At 37.3% G+C, this 24,586-nt stretch overlaps 1 protein-coding gene across 3 annotated transcripts in view; it reads right to left on the reverse strand.

Moving 5' to 3' along the window:
* Positions 1–6,618: 6,618 nt before the first annotated feature.
* DIO2 (iodothyronine deiodinase 2) overlaps positions 6,619–24,586 on the reverse strand; it is a 173,013-nt gene continuing 155,045 nt past the window's right edge. For 2 of the 3 annotated variants that reach the window (XM_023528824.1, XM_011357092.2), the window contains exons 3-4: positions 15,763–16,037; positions 6,619–7,788 (exon numbers count right to left, since the gene is read on the reverse strand). In XM_023528824.1, coding sequence (XP_023384592.1) covers positions 7,204–7,788; positions 15,763–16,037 — 860 coding nt within the window. In that variant the 3' untranslated portion in view covers positions 6,619–7,203. The remainder of the gene's footprint in view (positions 7,789–15,762; positions 16,038–24,586) is intronic. The other variant, XM_023528825.1, reaches the window with a different exon arrangement.

Here is a 24,586-nt window from a genome sequence, read left to right on the forward strand (position 1 = left end):
CATATGATCCAGCAATTCTTCTTTTGGGTATTTATCCATAGAGTACGAAAACTAATTCAAAAAGATATATGGACTCTTACATTCATCGCAGCATTATTTACAATAGCCAAGATATGAGAACAACTTAAGTGTCCATCGATGGATGAATGAATAAAAAGAGATATGGTACACACACGCGCACACACACACGCACACACACACACACACGCACGCACGCACACACACACGCACGCACGCACACACACACACACACGCACACACACACTGGAATACCACGCAGCAATGAAAAAAGATGAAAAATTGACATTTGCAACAACATGGATGGATCTTGAGGGTATTATGCTAAGTGAAATAAGTCAGAGAGAAAAAGACAAAATAACATGATTTCACAAATATGTAGAATATAAAACAAAAAAAAATAACAAACGAACTAACAAAATAAATTTAAAAAACCCAAACTCATGGATACAGACAATAGAGCGATGGTTACCAGAGGGAAAAGGGGTTGGAGGAGAGCAAACTGGGTAAAGGTGATCGAATATACGCTAATGAAAGCAAACTGGATGTTTGGTGGTGAGCATGCAATACAGATATCGAATTAGGTCGTACACTTGAAATTTATATAATGTTATTAACCAATATTACCTCAATAAAAAAATAGTAATAATGACCATTAAGTTAACTTCTGATACCTTTGTGCATTCCCAGCACTTCTTGCTCTTTCTTCTGGTAACATACCTTACTCCCATGGCAACAGAGTGGGTGTGGTGTGTGACACAAGTCGATCCAGTTCAAGTCCTTCCCTGTGGGCAGGGTCAAACTCAATCTGAGACATCTAATAATGAGAATGTAAGCGAGGAGAGGCTTCCCCCAGCCAGGTCGCCCAACATAAGGAGCAACTAGTCTGAACCAAAAAATTGACACCCAGAAAAGAGAAGAGACAAAAGACCTAGCAAACGCTAATAAGTTTCTAAGGCCCTGCATCCAGCTGTCCCTGAGGCGAATTTCATCCCAATCATTTCCAGGGTTGGTTATATCAGCCAATAAATTTTTTGTTTTGTTTTGTTTCATTTTGTTTTGTTTGTAGACTAATTTGAGTTTGTCACTTGCAGAGTCTTGATGAGTCCGTGACAGGTTCCTTGAGGAAGTCATGTCTTTGTGAGTTTAGTTTTACTGCTTTTGCATCTCCCACTGCACCTAGCACGAAGTGCACCCTGCAAAGAATAGAAACTCAATCAACTGTTATCAAAGTAATGATTCTTTAAATTTTCAGTAAAATTCCGGAATATTATTTAAGATACTACAAATGTTAATGAAATGATTATGTGTAGGTACCGTGAGCAAGAGTCTCAAGAGATACTACTACTTTGGTTAAGTCACCTGTTTTCAGGAACAAAACGCTCATATTTCACCCTGCTGCAAACATATTCCTTGACATTAATAGGCCACTGCCTCTCTAAACCATTCAGATCATTTATACCTTCTCATAGTGGAAAGTGCTTGATATAAATGCATTCAGGTGTTGAGTTTTTTTATTCTATGTTACAGTACTGACGATCATATGACAAATTTTATACATATATGTGTGTGCGTGTGTGGGTGTGTATTATATACTCATACACACATACATACATATGCACAGTGTATGTGTTTTAAGTATGCGTGTATATGTATTGCTCTAACCAACTTCCTGGAAGGTTTATTTTTTGCACTTAGAAAACCTGGGTGTAAATATAACCAAGTAAAAGTTTCTCCACAGTCTCTCTAACAGTCTCCTTTCCATGAATTCTGTGTGCAACTTATTCATAAATATGGAAAATATCAGAAGATTTTCTTTTAACTTGTCTTGATTTCCTTGAAGACTCTGGCACACAGCAGGAGATTAAAATAACCTGGCATCGCTGGTGACTTTGCCCACAAATACCAAGGAATAAATATTAGAATGATGGATTCTCTTTCCCTTGTCAACTATGAATGTGTTCTAGCCAAGGGCAAGGTCTAGAGAGTAATTCAAAAATAAACAAATAGAACCAAAGAGTAACTTTATTCTTTTATTCAAAGTTCACTAAAATACAAGAACAAATTGTAAAAGCACACATACCACTCAGCACCAATATAACAACACTCTTTCTACTGATAATCTCCAAAGCATTTGTTTCTGCAACCAAAAAGCAGAGATATACACACATGCATTCTCACCACATTTACCCAGGCCTCATAGCATCATGCCCCGAATATTCTCCTTGCTAGGAAGACAAAAATGAGCAGAGGTAAACTAATGTGACTACATCCAACCACTAACTGAGTCGATGACTCTTTCGTCAGCAGTTTTCATTCGCACACTGGTAACCTCTGCACATCCCAGTCTTCCTCTTCGAGGGCCCAATTGCTTGGGCTAGTGATGGAGTCTGGTGAAAATGTGATGCAAAACTAAACAAAACTGGCCAACGTTCCCTACCCAATATCTTGTAATTGCTTTGGTTATAAAGTATTGGATACTTATGTTTTCACATCCTCCAAATCTAACACATAAAAACCACACTGACCAGTGACGTGGTCTAGAGAAGTCTCGAGAGAATTTTATTTATTTCCCACCCCTTTCTGTGGCTTCTTTCATTTATGTGTTTACCTGTTTGCTTTTCGAGGGGTAAAGGGAATTTTGAGCCAAAATAGTGACTTCATTAAACATCTCCTGGGTCTTCGAAATCTCCTCAGTAAATATTAAACAAACTCCCTGGAGCTCTGTTGCTGCTGCCTAGACAGGCAGCAAGCCCCAACCTGCGTGAGTAGCCTTGTTTGGATGTCTGTACATGTTTGCTTTCCATCAGTTCAGACTCACTGTGGAACAGAGCTGGATCTCTAAGCTCTGAGACCTTGCTGCTGGTGCTGCCTAGAAGGTAAGGCATTAGGAAGTAGATCAATATTTGGCTCATCCTAAAGTCACTCGATGGCATTCAGCTCTCCTCCACTAGTGAGAAGTTTCTGTTCAAATCTTCCGAAATCAGTAGACCAAACCCACAGAGCCCAGTTCTTCCCAGTTAGAGCTTCCTGACTCCCCCAGGCTCTGCCCACTTATTTCATAGAGGTCCTTGGGATACTACCAAGAGAACGCTGATCAGCAAGCAGAGGTTAGTATTTATGCCCCATTCTAGATGTACATATAAAGGCTGGATTTAGCTTCTATTTTTAATAGATAAAGGAGGAAGTAGGGATGAGGATGGAATAAAACACTAGCTCTGATTTTTGGCAATATCTTCTTTTTTAAGCTTTGGAATGAAAAGCCTCATTGCTAATCTCCACTGTTGAGAGATATGACACTGGGCATGTTGCGAAAAGCTTTCAGTGCTGGTAATAGTTTTCGTTAATTTTTCAATGGGACAGAAGTCAGTGTCCACATTTTTTTCCTTTGCAATGGTCATGTGATTCTAATTAAGCTTCTTTGCCAAACCATTAGTCAGACGTGAGGTGGAATAAATGGCCAGGTTTATCCTCTTAAGATTTACAGAATGGGATATACATCAGTGCAATCTTCTTGCTATAGATATAGCTCATAGGGCATGTTGAGGTTACCTTGTATCCAGCTGGGAATTTACTCAAAGGCCTAGACATTGTCTTTAACCTACCCCTCTGGTATTTTACGCAGCAAGGCAGTACCCATGCATGACCTCACCATACTTCATCATTTTTATTCAAGAGCTCAGATAGTGAAATATATTCAGGCAACATGAAAGACAGCAGTCTTTTCTCCTTGATCATAGAATAGGCATGCCTTGTTAATGGCAGAATTTAAATCATTAGGCCATTTAGAAGTTGATATTACCAAAAATCAGGGGTATATTCTATAAACAAGGTGAAGACACAGGACCAGAGATCTAAAACATAAATATAAACGGTCATAGAGGTTAAATAACTGTCACTTTAGCTATACAAAGCAAGAACAGAGTGACTAATCTGCTCCTAAGGAGGTCAGTTATATTTTAATGTCTGTATCGAACACCTACATTACTGCAGATATTTCATTCATGCCCATTTAAGAGAGTCATTGTTGATACCACTAATATTTTCTCTAAGCAATAAAATAAAGTAAGCTTTGATTAATTCTAAGACATAAGTCTTTCAAACACTATCTGTTTGAGAGAATCCAGACATTATGATAATATCTAAAATTGCTCAGAAACTATTTCACTAATAGACAAGCTAATTCAGTTTAAAAGGCTAAACTGATAGCTCCATGTAAACACAGGGGGGAAAGATGTTTAGGTATTAAGAAGAGCAATTCAAAGTTTTATACATAAAATTTTAAATATATATATATAATTTTTATCTTGTGAGAATAAGAACTACAATTATTCAAAGGAACATACTTTATAAAAGACAGGCTAGATGGGATGGGTATTGGCAATCTAATAATTTCTCTGAGCATATCAACTAAGCATCGATTCCCCTCTATCTCAAATAATGAGTTCTTGTTAAGTTCATAAAAGATACATCACAGGAAATTATAAAAGTTTATGTTGAGATAAATAGGTTACATAATTACAGCCTTATCATAATTCTGATAACACCAAGCCACTCTGTATTATCGCAGGATTCCTGAGCTTTGTCAATTCACTTTCTCCATTGGCCCCCGATAGCCTTTCTTCCAGTGACTCTTCTATGTTCTATTGAACATATCTTTTTCCCTGATATTCAGCCTGTGCCTTTGTATGTCTACTTGCACTGCTTCATTTCTCCATTGGGCTATCCTCAGGAAGAGGAATTGCATGCACACGACTTTCTCTTTCTTTAAAAATATATCACGACTGGCTGATTTTTCATCATCATTTTCCCCAGATGGCTAGCACTAACTGCCTTAGCCAAATCTCATCCCCCAACCAGCTTCTCTAACATCCCGTACCATTATTATACATGTAGTACAAGGGGGAATTTTAAGAACAACAGTGAGTATGCTGCAACTAGTTATTCATTTATGTACCACATAAATCTCAACACCATTTTGTAGATAAAAATCAGTGGGGCCCATTGATAAGCCTTGAGTTATAGAATTCAACAATTGAGGACTCCAAAATAAACTATTCTCATTGTGGTTTTCCAGAAATTCGTTAGATAACGTCATGTTTTCAAAATCTGCCTTGTCTCTTTGTGGGTGTGTTTTGTAGAATTTAAAGCACTGAGAAACTTAAATGTTGGTGTAAAAAAATCGGTTAAAATGGTGGTTTAAAATCTAAATAATAAACGAACTAGTGATATGGCTACTGTGTTGCTCCAGGTTTTTTGTTGCTGTTTTTTTTTTTTTTTTTTAAATAGACTTTTGGTTCTTGTGCACTCAGGTCCCACTTTTTTACATTTCAGGCAACTAACTAGTTCAGGAAGATATTTTCAATTTTAGGTATCTTTTTCTATTAGTTTTATTTTATGATTCAATTATTAGTGGAATGGTCATAAGAACCTTTGATTGTACATATAAATACAACCATATACTGTGATTTGATAGCATCTTTAAATTTACAATAAAAAAATTATGATAGAAAATTTGTAGGTCTATTCTTTCAGAAGTTATGATATTTTAGATATTTTACTTATAGGTAAATTTATATTACTTATAGGTAAAACTATAGTATCTTCATTTTATAAAGATATATCGTCTATATATATTAAAATAACATTATATTAATGTACTATAGAGGCTTTAGATTACTAGACCTCAGCTAATGGGAACAAAGGAAGACTCAAGTCCAAATTCAAATGTCAATGGGAATTCCATTTCACTAAATTCCATACTACTGAGGATTGCCTTATATCAAGGCCTCCAAAATTCCTAATGGGAAATTATCTTACATTAACTTTCTTTTCCTTTATTTTACAAGTGAAGAAACCTTGTTTGTTCGTACTACCAATCATTCATTATACTTTACCTTCTTTGGGAGGAAAACAGTGCTGCAGCAGAATGGCTAGGGCGCCTACCTGCCACAGCATCTGACAATAAATGTGTGTGTGTGTGTGTGTGTGTGTGCGCGCGCGCATGTATACATACATATGTATGTATATATCTTGAGCTGAAGAGCTCAGCATTGAAAAAGCTCTCCTATAGTGACTAGGACCAAGAATGAGTAGGGCCTGATCATAATTTTAGGGATGGAGAGGAGCAGACCAGCACTGCTGGTCCCACCAATATTACCTTTAATTGGTATCATGGTGTATAATGCACCCACTGAAAACATACATACCACAAACATGTTTCAAAAGGTAATCATTCCACACACAAAAAAACCTCATAAATACAAATATTGAAGAGTGTTCTTTTTTCCCCTTTGATTCCCTTTCTCTCTCAATCTAGGAGTATATGATAAGTATATTGTATATTCTCTATGCTACTCTTAATTGAGCTCTTTTTCTGGCCTTGTGTTTGTTTCCATATTTCTATGGAAACAAATTAGTCCTACTCTCTAAAGCTTCAAGGTGAAACTCTATGAAGCCCTCTAATTTTTCTACCTCTTTTTCCTAGTTTGTCAACTCGATTTTCTTCTAGCGCTTTCTTCACCTGCCTAGAAAGTAACCCTCAAATTTCAGATGGTCATTCTAACCTTACAGCTGGGAATCATTCTTGACATCTACAAATACACCTGCGAGTTCTGGTTTATTTAGACTGGCATAGAGCACTACATGACTAGAAACTAGAACATCAGAAACTTTTCTAACATGTTAAATACCAAGGTCCTAATCATATGGCCTGGGTTCAAGGCCACATTATACGTAAATATTTGGGAATTTTCTAGTTGGGCTTTATCCATATGGAATAAAGCATAGGCGATATCCCTTATACTAACAAAGACAGTAGTTTCTCTGACATAGTAGTTATTCCGGTAAGTCTTTTCTTCGGGTCCCAAAGCACACATCGGCTGTATCAACAGTGTTTCTTCCTCTCCACCTTGGGATCTTTACAGTCAGGACTTTTTTTTTTTTTTTTAAAGAAATAGAAGTGATGGGGCTACTATTTAGCCAAATGCCATTCGAGTGGTAAAGAAGTATTGAGATGTTAGAGGTTTACGTTCTTCTGACATGTAAATCGCTGTCTTTCAGTGAAGCAATGAGACTCAGTTGAAATAGTGGATTCAGTTCTTAGTTCCTTTCCCTTTATATATATATATATATAGATATATAATTTTTTTTAAAAAGCTCTATTACAATCATACCTTTAAACAGCTAATCTAGATTTCATCTCTTGTTGAAGTTCTTCTCCAGCCACCGCCGGACTTCTTGAAGGTTGTAGAAGAAGGGGCCCTTTCCTCCCAGATAAGCAATTTTCTGTCTCTGCACAATACACACACGTTCAAAGGCTACTCCATAAGCTACGTTAGCATTATTGTCCATGCGGTCAGCCACAACACGGCACTGGGGCGGCAAGGAGAAACGCTCCAGAAGCTGGTGGGCTGCTGCACATCGGTCTTCCTGGTTCTGGTGCTTCTTCACCTCAAAAGACAAAGAAGAATCCCCAGGCACTGCCCAACCATCTGAAGGATGGGCCTCATCAATGTAGACCAACAGGAAGTCAGCCACTGATGAGAACTCTTCTACCAGTTTGCTGAAAGCTGGCAGCTGGTTAGTAAAAGGAGGTCAAGTGGCTGAGCCAAAGTTGACCACCAGCGGGCGCTCAGGGTTGGCAAAGTCAAGAAGGTGGCACTCGGTTCCATCAGTTATCTTCTGGGTACCATTTTCACTGTTGTCCCCTCCTTCAGGACTGGAGACACGTACCACACTGGAATTGGGGGCATCTTCACCCAGCTTCACCTTGGGTGAATAAAAGAAAGAGGGAGAGAATACCACATGAAACACATTGTCACTTCAAATTCACTCTGTATAAAAACAATTGGCTCTAATAAAATGTGGTAGTTCCTTCAGAGGATGTGGTAAACATATATTGATTTGAGTAAAGAGACATCATGGCAGGTAATGTAAAGAATGGCCCTAAAGAGAATAAAAGTCTTTTTTATTCTGTATAGTCACCGAAGGTAATTATTTTTATCATTGGAGGCATTGCAGTTAACTCTCTTTGTAATTAAGTTGAGGCTGGTATTCTTCGCTATCCTTACTTCGCTGCCAATACTTAGCACACATTATATAACGAATGATTAATTGACTTCATTTTAAAAGTTAAATGGTCTACTTTAAGACAAATTATCAGAGTCTTGAGACATAGTAACTCATTCTGAATTCCCACTTCTAAATTCTAAAATACTCAGGAAAGACCTTTATTTTCTAGCACGATGCTAAGTCATTTAATCTCAATCAAGGCATAATGATACCAACAGGCTCTATTCCTGGCCAGAGCTAGAAAACTTGGAGTCCATCGTGTATAAAAAGGGCTAGTCCCACTCAACCTCTTCAGCACTTCAACTTTCCAATGTGTAAAATGGTAATAATAATGCCTGTCTTCCTTATATGGTTCTAGGTGGATAACGCAAAGAAAATAGCTCTTTGTACACGATAAATCACTATGTGGGTGTAGGCTGCCATTATTAGATGCCACCCAAACCTGTAAATCAGAATGCCATCTTTCCTGGGCAAGTCTATGTTTAAAAATAAAAAGTTATCCTTAGAAGTGATTTGAGCTCTCCTCAGTATGACCTCTTTTCTTGAGATTTTTACAGCTCCTGCTTACTTTGGGTTCTTATGACTAGAACTTCATCATTTCCATTAAACCAAAGAACAAAAACAAAGTTATTCCAGAATTCTGCTTTTAATTTCTCACTTTTCATGTGGGTTTTGTTTGTTTCCCACTTTCTATCTGGGAAGTCACACGCCATTTACTTTTCTATCATACATTTTATTAACAAGCTCCTCTGAATTATAAATACCCAGACAGAAGAGGTATAGAAGAAAATTGTTCCATGTTCTCCCTTTGCACGTGGTTTCAAATAGTTGAACACAGACTGAAAGAAAGTTTGCTGGTCTTTGGATCTGTAAATGGATAATAAAAAGCAGGCAACATAAAAGAGCCAATTACTTCAGTTGGAATTAATACAGCTGTATCTTCTCCTAGAATGGTTTAATCAAAGCCAATGACATTAGGGACACCTTACAGAAGTGCGATTGATTTTTATACACCATCCTTAATATTATAAAACACTTCCAACTTGATCAATTTATTCTCTCATATAAATACAGCCACATATAACACTGTTGTTAATTGAAGTCACTTAGAAGTGAATTGTTAAAGACTCGCCAATCCAAAACAAGCACTGAGGGGCCTTTCCTCAGAAACTTCTGTCTGATGTTAATGCGTAACTCATTTTAACTATAGCGAAAGAATTTTGAAACTCCTTTCTCTCCCTTCTGAAAAAATCTTAGCAGGGCAATTTTGAAATAAGTACTATTAGTTTTCTAAAAGAAGTCTTAGAATAACATTCTTCTTTCTTAGGAAAGGAAGCTGTTGGTGTGACTTAAATAGTACATTTGTTTTCAGTCACTATCAGGGAAAAAGGTTATTTTATTTATATTAATTTTCTCAGTTAATTTGCAAGTGACACTAGATGAAGAAACCCAATAAGCCCCCTTTGGGTGGATTATTTTATATAAACCACAATTGTCTCTGGGGTATTAAAATATACTTAAAATTAAAAGATATAAATTTTAAAGATATTATAAACCTTTTAATCTGTGGGTCCTTTTTGTAATTCTTTGTAGATTTAGGTGGTAGGTAGCATTACAACCACTTTTGCATTAGCTCTTTCCCACTTAAAATAGCAGTTACGTTCTAGGAAGGCTGCTTTTAATGATGTGCTTGTGCTATATTCGCCAACATATTGTAACATAAAGATGTGAATGTATTCAAATCACTCTGAATCCATCAGTTGTTGTGCTTCTTGTTAAGTGAGCAGCCCATACACAGGAGAGGAATCACCTCTGGACTATAGACCTGTAGGTTCTTTGTAGGTGAAACATCCATCTGCTTTTTGTAGTCATTTTTAAGACTAACAAACAATTATGTGGTTTTGTTCAATGGGCTTCTGACACCCCTGGCTCTCACCCAAGCAGAAGTGGTGATCCTTGCATTATTCTTGATTATTCAACTGAATAATCTAATCTGATGCTTCAGTCACAGGTGACTCTCTTGTTACCTGTAGTTAATTTTCTTAGAAAGTTAAAGCACCTTCTTTTTCTTAGTGACAATATATAATTCAGCTACACAATTCTTTCCAAAATACAGACATACTAGTTTACCTTAGAAATTTTAGAACAAGTACAAAAAGTACAATACCTTCACTCAAAAATTAAGAAAGTTACCAAATACATAATGTTCTGTATTATGTATTTGCATTGGCATTTTGTTAAGCTGAGATATATATTATATACATATATATTATATATTAAGTTTTATTGAATGAATTATTGAATGAAAGTTGTTATAATCCTAGGTAGGGTCAGTGAAGAATCTTACACTTAACAATAACCTTGATCTGCAATGAATATAATCATATTTGGGAAATGAATGAGCTCACTGAGACAGACAATTGAGAAATGTGAATCCTGGAAGCCTACTGCAGAGTACTACATAATCAACACCTAATGCTGTTGATCTGTTCTTAATTATCTCAGATAGTGCATAAAATGGTTAGTGCTTCAAATCAAAGTAGCCAATCCTTCTTATTTTTTGAGCATCAGTGTGACCTTACTGCAGATTCCAATGACATAAACAGATACCTTGTTCATGAGGATGACCAGGTAAAATCAATGCTATTAATAATACCATGGGGGAAAAATACACGCCCATGATTTGTAAATCCAATTATGAGTTTACCAGTAGCCTGCTTTTATAAGCATCATACGCTAATCATAAAATTTATCCATCTTGGCTAAAACCTGCTAATGGAGGATACTTTAGCAATAAAAAGAAAAAAGTTTTAGAAATTTTAAAAATGAAAGTTTGCTTTAAACTAAACAAATCTTTTAGAAGGACACTGTTATTCACATCTCGTTTTCCCATTAGAGCACCATGAAAATTAAATTCTTATTATGACCAGAGTTTCAAATGGAGAATTTCTTGGTTTGCTCGGTTATGCACCATGCTGAGATGGAATGGGAGAATCGCCATTGTCTTCAATGATGGAAGATTCTTTGCTTTCCCCAGGAGCAAAGCATTCTTTGACAAAGAGCCAAAAGGATGAAAAAAAATAAAGTTGGTCCCATAATAATAACATTTAGGCTGCAGGAAAGAAGCTCAACAAAAACAAGTTATCCCTTGGTACTCCCAAACTTTGTTTTAATTTCCCACAGTGGCACAGAAAGTCTCCTGGCCACAAGTTACCTATCATCTTAATTTCTCCTTCTTAGAGGGTTTGTGTTTAGTTTTTGTCCTTAATGAGACGTATTTGCCAAAGAGGCATTCAAAAGGCATTTTTTACTCTTGCGGAAGAGTAATTAGGTCGGTACCTCTTTCCCTGCCAGCATTAGCCGCTCTAAAGAGAACCCTGCCCAGTATTTAATGCCCAAACACAAGAAGCATCATTTCCACTAATTGGTCTTGAAGTTCCGATGTTCCCAAAGGGTCCCTTTATTTTGCAATGATCAGAAAGGACATACGTAAAATGCAATATCGTCATCACTGACTTTTATCCCTCATCTGCACTATTACAGTTGTCCTTTCTTACGCTTTTGTAATCAAGATCAACACAACACCACCAAGGGAGGTAAATAAAGGGTTTGCATTTTTTACAACAGGGGACATCTCTGGGCCAAGCTCAAATGTTGTGATAGCGATATTTATAAATATGGACAAAAGTGTAAATATATGGTGTATTTATAAATTTGATTCCCTCGACGATGGGATTCCTTTTACTGCCAGTGTTCAGTGCACGGGGAAAGGATAACGCTGCTTTCGCATGTGGACTGTGAAATGCAGGGCAAGGGAATAAAAGAAAGGACTATTCATCAAGTATAAGCTGGAAATAGAGCATATACTATTAACCTTGTTTTTTCTTTTTTTTTTTCCTTTTTCTGAAAAAGGCTTCTGTACCAATATCACCTACTCTCCTGATAGAAAGTAAAGCAAATGATAAAAATGGAGAGGGTGAGGATGGCAGAATCTTATCCCCTCCATTTTTACACATCCTTCTTCCTATCCAAAGCCCTGGATTGGCTTTATTCACTATCAGGAAATTTCAAATTCTTTGACATAATGATCAGGCTACATCGATGTTCTTATAAACAGCCAAACAATTATTAAGCAGTAGCTTAACCATTTATATTCAAATTGGCCAAATAAATCAGAGTTGAAGAATAAGCTACCTACTCTTTCCTCTGAATTTGATTCCCTTTTGGCCATTTGGTTCCATCTCTTTTTGGTTCCTACCTTGAAAATGTAGCTCTAAACTCTATCATTTCTCACTGTTTTATTCAAGTGATGGACAAGCTCTGGCTGTGGCCTTCTTTGTGTTCTTTGAAAATGTTTCTCTCTTAAAAGAGCCATTTTCCATTGTAGAAACTAGTGTCAAAAGGCTTGAGGTGAATAAAGAGGAGGAGGAGAATGTTAAAGAGACCCTTTCAAAACCAAAATTATATGTTCAAATGAATATGTTTTCTGTGCCACTGCAATATTAACCATGCAGAAGCTGAACTGCTTGTCAGCATCTATACTGTGTGTTTACTTTTACACTTCATTTAGGTAGAAGCTAGACTCCCAGGCAGGGCAGTGTGCTTATTGGTTGCATTTCTGAGTCTTTGAGCACCAGCACAAGGATGTAGTGTTAGATGCAATGACACCAACTAGGGAAACTTAAATAACAAATATCTATTATTCATCTCAATCTCTCACAAGTTTCTGTAGACTTGCTTTTTCATCAAAACAGTGCATGAAACTCCCTCTCACAAAACCCAAATTATCTTTAAAAGCTTCCTTACAAAGTTCATTTTAAATCCAATTCGACGTTTTAATGAAGAAGAGGTTTTTGTTTTATATTCTGTTTTAATTTCTTTGTTACCTCTTGCAGGAGCCAAACACAGGGATAACAACACTTTTACTGCACTTTCTCTAAATATCTACCCAAGTATCTGATATTCAACAACGAGGAGAATTAAAGATGACCTGCCTAATCATATCACATATGCACATACCCCTCATCCTGGAAAACTCTGTTTCCGGAGACAACAGCCTCAAAATAATGCAAGTCAGGATTGTCAAGTACTGTGATGCCATCTCAAACAGAACCTCCTCCAATGTGTCCCTAGAAATGGCTACACCCAGAGATAGTGGCATAGATGACAACAGCATTCAGGGAAGTGATTCAACCTGTTTCAGAGATTCCGAATGACCCATTTGAGGGCATCTGAGCCACCACAGCCACCACCACTCTGGCCATACTTGGAGATAGGAGACCTAAATTCAGAGTTGTGTTTGCAATGTTTCCATTTATTACATACCCAGTCCAGTCTTGTCTCTGGACATGTGGGTTCTTGGGTTGCTTCTTCCCATGGCAGCTATTATATAGATCATTAAAAGCAGACTTAATGACATCAGTTGTGAACTTGGTCACTAATCAAATCAGTAGACAGAAACGATACAGGAGAGGAATAGATAAACCACATGCCACACACACACACACACACAAACACACACACACACGTGTGTGCGCACAAGTACACAAACAAACCCAAAAAACAAATCACTCATCCTTCTCAATTTCCTGGAATAGGAATAACAAAATATTGCAACACAATGGAACACTATACGTTAGTGAAAAAAAAAATGAAGTTTATTACAGAGGCATTTGTTTGTTTTTCCCTTTTAATTTTAATAAGCTGCTTAATAGGAGAAGCAACCTCACTTAATTTTTATGGGTAAGATCACAGCTCCTATATTTTATGTGAGAGAGATTGATATAAGTATATATGCATATAAGTAAAGTTCTCCCAAGCGGTGACTTTTTTCATAGGCTTTTTTTTTTTTTGTCTTTCAAAAAAGTAACAGTTTAATATGCTGAAATCAAACCACTGACATTGCCATGTTATCTCCTAAGATTTACAAAATACCAATGTAAATGATGAAACTTCTTAATCAATGATATGCCTAACATAACTGTGCACTGCCCACCCTCCTCCAAACTCTCTACTCCTAAAACATAAAAACTTTACATTCAGTGTATACATTTGTGGAAATGAAATGATCATATCAACATCTCCTCACCACATCTCCCATTGGCCTCACGTGTATAATATAAGTGAGTTTTACTATTAGAACTTTGAGCATTATTTTGTATTATTATGAAAGAATTTTCACTTATTAACCAGAGCTCTAAGTAACCTGTCTTTAGAAAAAATACAAACCTTCTGCAGGTTACTCTCAATAATAAGACACATATTGTAGTAAAACTTCCTTAATTCACAGTAGATATTTTCTTCTCGAACATTTCTTTGATTTTCAATGGAACAACCCTACTCTGGATTCTTTGTGATTAGAAGTTACTTTTTTTCCTTTCCTAGTTCATAGATTTAGTTTTCTAGTGTTTGTTTATGAGGGTCTCAATCTCTTCCTCCTCTTTTGTTCTGAATTTCTTCTCTGTTTCCGAGATGCTGAAGTTTACCACTTCTTTGGCTTCCATATTCCCTTCAAATTCCATCTCTAAGCATCTTGGACAAGGTCTCCCAATACTATTAAGGAAAAGCAATATCGTCTGCTTTGATGGCAACTTTTGCCAACTGAGTCAATTCTTCTCGCCCAGGGACCTTCAGGAGGCATAGGGGGAAGGGACGAATTGACTAAGGACCAATGACAAAATGTTCCACTTTGCCCCTTAAGATCTGAGTTGAGGACGCTCTGAGTAGCAAAAAGGCTGGAATGCCAGCATTTTTTACTTAGAAACTAAGATCTTATCTCCGGCTTTGAGGACACCACTTCTGCAGGTAAGTGAGGTCACTACTCCAGGGCTCAAGGCACATGTTGTAACAGCTTTGAAATTGTAAGGAACCTAGACCTATCTGCTCTTTCTAAGACAACTTATTTTACTTTTGAGAAAGAAAGCAAATACGATTTCTTTTACAAAGACTGGATTTCCGACAGCCAGCTCTCAGATCTTTCTTATGCAAACTGATATCCAATATCTCAGGACTCAGCACCTGATAATCGCTTCAAAAGGGTTCAAATCAGAATCAGTGTTGAGGATGATGCTGCGCACAAGCTTTCTGACATTAACTCTTACCTCTACCAGAAATGAAGCAGATACTATGCCAAATCACACCTGCCGTGACCATTTGGTTAAGTTTTGTCAACTCTCCAAGAGTTTTGAGTAACATTCTTTTTTTTTTTCTCTTGCTTTTCAGTGCCCACCTATTGAACTGTCTTTCCTAATACACCTCACATAGCATCTCATCAAGCAAAACATCAAAATCCCAGTTTATCACAGGAGCAGATTAAATGCAGCAGTCTTCCCTCCCCCAACACTTTCACTTTTCCCAAAGTTGCTGTGCCCGCACAAATATCCTCTACTCCAAAATCGCAGCAAGCCATTAATGCTTCTTATTAGAAAGGCTCCTAATTAGGTCACACGAAGTCACTATGGCTTACTACCTGTCACCCCCAAATCTAACTTGGGTGACAGGTGAAGAAAAGTAAAAGCAGAAGCTCACTTGAGCATATCCACCAGGCTTCCAAATAGGGCTCCACGACAGCCACTCCAGACCCACTCCGGGGCTCCTAGGGGCCTCGAGTCCCAAACATTCCAGCCCCTGCCCCTGCTGACCTACGGAGAAGCTCCTCTGAGCGCAGCTCACCTGTTTGTAGGCATCCAGGAGGAAGCTCTTCCAGATGCAGCGCATTCCCTCTGAGGTCAGCATGCGCCTCCACTCCCCGCGAGTGGACTTGGAGCGGCTCAAGAGCAGCACCACGTGCTTGAGGAGAATGACGGAGTCATAGAGCGCCAGGAAGAGGCAGTTGGAGAAAAAAACTGGCAGAATCTGCAGTGTGATCAGCAAGTCTACGCTGAGGATGCCCATCTTCTCTGCCTCCTGAGTCACTTCCCTGGTGCGCTGTGGTTCACCTTCACCCGCTTATTTAAAAGGGGGGGTGGTAACTGGGGTGGGGGAGGTGAAGGGGAAGGTTGGGGGAGTGGGGGAGAAGGAGAAGAACTAAATTAAAAAGAAGCTCAAGTTGTCTTCTTATTTAAAGCTGCAGAAATGGCAAGACCAAGTCCAGTCTCTCCAGCCCAGCAGTTGGAGTGTGCCCATCAATTCATTCAATTCGGAGCTGCTGCTTTTTTTTTTTTAAGATGTTAAAGAAAAAAAAAAGAAAGAAAGAAAGAAAGAAAAAAGAAAAAAAAAAAAAAACAACTGGCGTACCAGTCCCTAATCCAGTTACCCCTCTCTGAGTCGGTTACAGACAGGCAGCTCTACTTTCATTTCCAAGCACCTATGAGACTGTGGCAGAGATGGCAAAATTTTCTTTAGCTTTTCATTGTCTCTATGTTCAGAAACGTAGCCTGTTTCTTTCTTGAATTGCCAGAGTTTTAAAAATGTGATTTAAGGGTAGGTTTTTTTTTTTTTTTCCCCCTTCTTGACTCCGTTTTAGACACACTTTCTGTTCTCCTCCCAGCCTGTCTCACTCTCCCTTCCTCAGGAGCGCCTGCCTCCTCTCCCTTTGCTCACTCCCTCTGGCTTTTCCTTCGTGCTATCTGTGGTGCAAAGTGCTCTCTCTGCAGCCCAGTGAGTCTCCCTGAAGCCTTTTATACATTCCCTGGCTAATTGCTGCAATAGAGAAATGAAAGCCTAATCTTGGTAAAGATCTTGACGTCATTGAGAAAGAGGGCTTTACTTTGGCCAGGATTGCAGTGAATAGAAAAGCAAAACTCAACAACTTTTTTTTTTTCTTTAGAAGTGGGGGGTGGGGGGGAAAGGGACAGTGGAATTTTGCTTTGTGATTTAAAGAGAGAGAGAAAAAAATTAATACCTTTGACGGCTTTCAGAAAATGCTTCTAAACTTTGGGGAAAGTAATTTAATATAACGTGTAGATTTGACAGGTTAACACTCTCTCCTCTGATTATTATTATTGTTATTATTATTCATTTATGAAGGGTTTTGGAAAGAAAGGATTCTGGAAGACAGGTAGAAAAGAGGAAGAATAGATCATCTTTGTTTTATTTCTTGGAAGATATGAATGCTTTGGTCTTTATACCTATATACCATGTCTCTCGTCAGATTTGTGACCTAGGTGCCTTAAATATTTTGAGTCAGGATCTTATTTAAGAAAACACAAAGTGAGTTGTGAGGTGGAAAACTTTTAAACTCTTGCAGTACCATCACAGCATTTCTCTAAAGCTTCTTGTAGAAAAATACAAGTATTATTTTCAGTTTTACTGGTTTCCAATGCAAAAAGAAAAAAAAAGAAAAAAAGAAAAAAGAAAGAAAAAGGAAAAGAAAAAAAAAAAGAAAAGAAAAAGGAAGAAAAAAAACTTCCAGACATGAAAATAAACAAGATGATCAGAACTTCTTTTAGTTCCATTTTGCCTATATACAGATTAAATTAAAACTTTCTGTCAAATGGCATTCAGATGCCATAAAGCTAAGAAATAAATTCTTTCTAAGAGAGCTCTTTGCAGTTTGCACTTCCTCTGCTTCTGTTAGCATAAGTCCTAAGAGAACTGACACTTTAGGGAATCTTCCTTTTTGCTTGAAAAAAAATTAATTAAATTTGTAAGTGGTTAGGAGCAGACTTTGAATTGGTTCAGGAGCCACACTGACCACTGCTCGACGGCCCACCTCTCCCATTAGTTTCCAAGATCAACAAAGATTTAGGCAGAAAATGCTTTGGCAGAATGCCATGAGCCCCACCTCATTCAAATGTTCCTTCCTCAGTTACCTAACAGATCATTTCTAGGAATTATGTCTTCTTGGAAGAAGAAGTGCCAAGTATAGACACTGGGTTGGGGGAAATAGAATTTTAATTGAAAATTAATCAGCTGACTTTTCTATGTACAAGCTCTCATTAAGCTTGAGCTAAGAATTGGTGCTAACCTGTAGTCAGGACATTTATGTGTTTTGTCCCTGTGGCTAAAACCTGCAAGATCACAGAAATAATTTAAAAGACTAGAGCAGGATCATTAATTGGTGGGCCCATGGGCCAAATTCTGCATGCAGATGCATTTTATTTGGTTGGCATGGCGCTTTTTGCCTTTTAAAAAAATAATTGAATGAGAATGTGTTCAGGCTTCTAAGACCAGGTATTCTTGTCTGCTTTGTTCATGGTTGTCTCCCAGCAGTTAGAACCATGCCTGGCACATAGCAAGTTCAAGGAAGATGTACTAAATAGATAAAAGGGCAGGGCATGCACTGCTTCACACTAGGGGGCACCAGTCACATACAGTATGATATGACTGTGGTGCCTGAGAATTGTACACCCCGGTGGACATGGGTGTGGCCCTCCGTAGTGACATAAGCCTCACCACCTCCTCATTGTCTGAAAAACCTGATTCTTTCATTTTTATCAGCAATTTAGTCCATGATGACATTTGAATTTGTATCCCATGGACTAAATTTTTAGAGAAGACTTTCAGAGGTTAGAAAAATGAATATGAACTACATAGAAAATATTTTTCCTATAATTAGCATACATTATTAGAAAAAGAATATTATTCATATACATAATTGACATGTACTCCATTCACCTTTTCTTTCATAGGACATTCATACAATGTCCTATGAAAGAAAAGAAAGGATGAAGAGAGGGAGGTGACAAGGTGGGATTTTAACTAGTGTAGATAAGAAAGCTACAGTGCCAGACAGAGTTCTAGCCAACAATGACAGAGGAAGGTGTGGACTCAGGAAATGACACTTCTATTTATTGCCCAAGCCTTAAAATCTCACCCCTTCTCAGACCTTCATTTTGCCCTGTTTGAATTATACTAGCTCTTCTTTAAGGTAGAGACTTAGGCATTTATAAACCAATTTTTTCTCACTTGTCATTTGCTTTCAAGGAGAGAGGTATGTTTAGAAATGGTAAGCTAAGGAGGGGGAATATTCTTTCTTTTTTAAATGCAAAGTTCAAGTCACATCTAGACTACAAATGGTTATAAATCCAAACATTTTTTTTTCTTTTTATCTTTTTTTTTTTTACTTTTTTTTTTGAGGTCAGAGCGTTTGAGAGTTTTTTTTAAATAGATCAAAGAGTCACACAGCCAACCTGATTGTGTCATTTCTCAGATTTCTCTTATCGTTATTTTCTAAATGAATAAATAAATAAATCACAAAACTGAGAGTCATTCTATTACCCGTTAGACAATCTGTCTTTTCTAGAAATTACAGTGCTTCAAAGCTATTGCTCTTTTTACACTTGGCTCACAGTTGCTTGTTCTAAGTATTAATAATATTTAGCACTTCGATCTTCAAGTAACTTTATCCCCATTAAGTAACAAAAATAACCCATTAGGTGACAGAGTATGATTTGTCCCATGAGACAGATGAGAGAAAGTGGATCATCAATGTTGTAGAGTCAAAACTGGTGCTGGGATACTTTCTCCGGCTCTAAACCTCACTTTTTTCCTACACGAGTGTTTTGTGGGTCCTGGTCATTACTCTCAGACTCTAAACCCTTGCCAAAAGTGGTTGTGCTGAGTAATTTTACCTTCTAAATTGCAAAGAATATCTGGGATTTCACATCTGTTTAATATTGCCCCAATTCATGCTCCTCATTTAGATTTCATGTGATCATTTGAAAGGCTTGGATATCTTCTTGGTCATGTAAATGTTCTTAGCGATCAACATCATAAGTTAAATGAGTTAAATGCAAACCAATATGTGGCGTGTTGGTTGAATTTCCCTGACAATGTTGTACACAGGTTTTAAATTCCAAAGAGAGGCAGCCTAGGGCAAAATGCTTTGGACTTCTTAATAAGTGCCGAACCACTGTAAAATTGTTTAAAATTTTTCTATTTCCATTGCAAGAAAGCATCATGTCCTACCATTGCCTCCTTCTGGTTGGAAAAATAACACGTTTCTGAGTGATAAGTCTTCCTTTAGTTCACTTTTTGACTCTTAGATTGAGACTGAGAAGATGAAGTTGGATAACCTGAAAGCAGACTTGGGCATTTCAAGGATGAAAACTACTACTACTATTTCTGAAGAAGCCAAAGAGCATTTAAAAATTTGAAGTTAATAATTCATGCCACAGATTTTCAAGCAGTCTTAGTTTTGTTGAATTTTCTTCCTTCTAATTCAAATGATTTGTTAAATATAATTATAATTGGAGTTTCATTTATAGTTTATTAAAAACTAGTTAAATAAATATATTATAAATCCAAAAAATGTTTGGTCAGTTTGGTACATTGATTTTGGGTTGGGGAATATGATTACCATACATAGCCCCCCAAAATATGCAGCTCTTATCAGAGAAGGGAAGCAAAAACTGTACAGTTTTCTGCCTCTAGTAACTTCTGGTTGTGCCTGAGAGGGAGTTGTAATGAAAGGTTTGTACCACAACTTCTGAATCACTCGAAATTCCCTGTGGGCCTATGCATTCTACAAATAGCCATGTTCCCTGCCTTGTGATGACAGGAGAAGCTCAATGGATAAAACAGACAACCCCAAAGTAAACTCTGACACACCTTGAAGAAGCAACTTAGGGCTGGAGCAGAGAAGGCAGGCACTGTGGGAGGTGTGAGCATTGTCTTAGGTCCCTTTGCAAGCCCTGGCAGAGAGCACAGTGAGGTGTTAGCACATTCTTCCCTCAGGAATTGCTGCCGCTCACTCTTTCTTCAGGCCACCTACTGGTTAGACAGAGAAGGAAAGGAGAAGGGAAAAGACAGGAGGGGAGAAGCAGAAATGAGAAAGAAGATGAGGGTGGAGAGGAGAAAGAGGAAGGGAGAAAAGATTCAATGAATTTCTTGCAGAGGCTGCTAGCAAGAGAGCCAATTGTGGCAATGCTCTTTGTGAGGAAGACAGCTGTCAAGAAACTGGACGGAAGCCACCACCTCATTTCACAGAGGCCACTGAACAGCTGTTAGGAAACAACAGCCTTCATATGCTATTGACCTGGTCTAGATCTAAATTGATGGCCAATCCCCATGCCCAGCTGTCCAAATCTCTCCAGGTGTCATGAGTCTCTCTGAGCGTTAGTGAGTTTTGAGAATAGTTTATTAGCCTATAGAGACATCTCAAGTTGTGGGGAGGGTAGGGGAATAGAGGAGAAGAACTCTCTGTAAAGTTATACATGGCGAATTCCTTCAGGACAAAAACTCCTTGGAATAAACAATTTGCACTCCCTCTCTTTTCTAAAAACTTGACTCGATGTCTTCACCTCCCCTAAACCCAAAGTAATAGATCAAAGGAAACAAAGTTGAAAATGTTCAAAAACAGTCATCATCTTTGGAACAACTTTTCCTCTACTTTCTTTCATTCCGCAGCTCATGAGACACCACTACATGACATTAAGTTTTAAAAATAAAACAGGTCATTCTTTATAAATGGTTTTACAGACACTTTGAAAACATCACTTATACATCGCCTCACTTATATGCTGAGTACATGAACATAGAGCATGACAAAAGGTATTAAGATGCATGCTGGTTCATGTCATTCCAGAGGTAATAATGTAGTTCGTTCCCACTGAGAGCAAAAGATGCCACACCTCCTCTCTTAAGAATCAGGAGATACTAATGCACAGAGAAAGTAAGATAGATGTTCCATTCCAACCTCCGTGTAGATGCTGAAGCTAATAGAATTAACTGTAGTATGAAAAATCCACGTTTGATATAGGGATAAAACACCTGCAATGAGGATGATTGTACAATGAGATATGTTACCAGGGGAGGTTATGAAAACGTTATCACTGGATCTGCTTTCAAGGTAGGGAGGAGATAATCTCTCAAAACCTTTTAAAGCCTGTGGTGCTAGTTGAATAATAGTTTAGAATAAGTTAATATGTAACACATACATAAAAACATCCAACTGGGCTAATGGCAGAATACCATAATCACAAATTATCACTATTTCCATTTCAATTTTGAAGACTCATTTTTTTTGTGTGCGATTAAGTTAAATCCTTATGCTTTCCTAACAGGCAATAGATAGGAAAGGATTAGTCTTCCAAGGATGAACTATAAGACAAGAAATTCAAATCTATTTTTAAAATCCAGCCTCATATATTGGATGGACACTGGTAGTCTTCCATCAAGACACAACCACTTAGCTAAATGATTATTTTAAAAATAAGTGTATACAAATTCCCAGTAGTCTTATTTTGTTTTCTCAGGGATCTTTTCTATCATGCTTTAAAGACTTGAAATCTATCTTCCCAAAGTAAAACCAATACACTTTATGATTTTTGTATCACTAATGAGCTAAATTATACACAAATCTAAGACTTCAAACTCTTTAGAGCAAATATCTTTATTGCTTCCTGATAAATGTTAAATAATATCGACTCACTCAGCAAATTAACATTCACCTCTTCTCAAGCGATGTTGTGATCTGGCAGACTTCAGTCATTAGACACAGAATCTATTTCTGGAGCCATACAGGCCTGTATAACCAGAAGTAAACCTCTGACTTTATTTTCCTACCTGCAAAATGGAACTAAAAATGTCTTCCCATATTTATCCCATGTTGCTGGCTAATATATTGATGTTTGTAAGAAACTTGGTTTTGTTCTAAAAATACTAAAAATAAAAAAGCAATCTTTATTAATAAGCTTATTCAGGCCTGCCTAAGTCAACAGATTTTCTCTAATAAAACATTCTATGGGTAAAATAAAAAAGTTCTTGGCAGGTCAGATGTGATATGAATATGAATTACCAACCTGCTCTACCTGACTTTAAGCAAACTTTGGTTACTTAGTAGAAAACAGGAAAGATGACCAGTAATTGGGGACAGTAGTAATGGGGAAACCTTGCCTAAAGAATAATAGTAATCAATTTGAATCTTTGCCCAAACTCAACCCTGAAATGAATCAGTTTAAGAGCCCTCTAGAGAGATGTGTTCCTTCATTCTAGATTATTCACTATGTGACATTTTCTGCACCACCAGTGATTTTAGGGAGAAGAGAAAGAAAAAGCTTCCCAAATATCCTTGATCCTGGAAAACAATTGTTCTCCTAAGTTTCCTGGACCAGAATGAGTAGAAAAACGTTCAATAACAAAGGAGGAAAAAAACCTGACATTTTAATGAACAATGTGCTTGACAAATTAAAGCCTCAACAAAATTTAATGCCAGCCAATAGTTGTGGTATTACTTTGCATGTCCTTTAAAAGATTGTTTTATTCATCCTATACAGAAATATTTTTCTACTACCCTGGGACCCCAGAACTATGGGTCTCAAAAGAGCTATGAAAGCTATTTGTTTGTTTGTGTGGCATGATGACTCTTCTAGAAGGAGTTAGCAGGCAATGAGGCAAAAAAGGCAAAGGCAAAGCAAAAAGATAGAAGAAAGGACTGGTTTTAGAGTAATGAATGTAATAAGGATTTGGAGCGGGGGCAGCACCTAATCAAACCATTTGATTGCCTTGTTAGTAGTCAATGCTAAATAATGGGAAAATTGAGAAAAATAAAGAATGTAGAAGTTAGTTCATTGAAAGGATATGAAAGTAGGAATCAGTAGATAAAATACTTTTGTTTTCTGTATGTGGCCCCAGTGAAAGGACATAGGAATGTGAGAAAAAGGATAGGAAAAAGCCAAAGACATCTTCTTACATTACAAAATTAGCTCGAAATCATTCAAAGGATTAGCCACTACATGATATTCATTCAGTGAGCCACCCACTTATAACAAACATTTATTGAAACCTGCAAAGAGCTAGTCATTGTGCTAAGCATTGAGAAGGATCCCTGGTCTAAAACAGATTTAGAGTCCAGTAGGGGGAGACAGATATGTAAACTATAGAAGCCAATGCAATGTTATAGGTGCTATAATAGAATTGTACAGCATGGTAAAAAGAAGGATTAGCCAATTCTCTGTGTAATGAGAGTCAAGAAAGGGTTAATGAAGAAGATACACAGGTCCCACTAAATACACTATTGCAAATCGAATAAAAAGATGGTACTTGGTAATGGAACAAGTTTAAAACGATGGTTTTGTAGACATCGTTTGCGTCTGTTTATAATAATTTATCATTAATCTGTATTAAAAGAATTAAAATGGAATTTTTTACCTTGGGACATAAACTACTTAGGAATATTTAACCTCTCAATAAACAAAGTTGTTAGAGTTAAACAAAATGGAAAAAAGTTTGCTTAAAGCTTTATTTTAACCGATGCTGTCAGTAACAGCAAGGAACAGGGACTTGGGCTGGCATGTGTGCGTGCATGAGTGTGTATTCTTTCTCTCCTTTTCAATTGATAGAAAGTTAGTAGGTACAAGTTCAATCTTATCACCTTAATATGAAAGCAAGGAAGCATTTCTTAGCAATGCTGTTCACTTCTAGTTAAAGAATATATCAGTGGAGGAGGTAACAGTAACTGAATTAATTTTAATTCTCCATGATCACACTTGTATGATTTCATTTTGGGGTTCTCCAGGTACCTCACCAAGGCAAGTTTATAAAGCACATGGAGATTACAAATTAGTGACTATGTAATATTGTAGCCTCTGGAAACTTTAGACTGCTATGGGAA

This window comes from Pteropus vampyrus, unplaced genomic scaffold (assembly GCF_000151845.1).
Source record: "Pteropus vampyrus isolate Shadow unplaced genomic scaffold, Pvam_2.0 Scaffold32, whole genome shotgun sequence".
Lineage (NCBI taxonomy): Eukaryota > Metazoa > Chordata > Mammalia > Chiroptera > Pteropodidae > Pteropus > Pteropus vampyrus.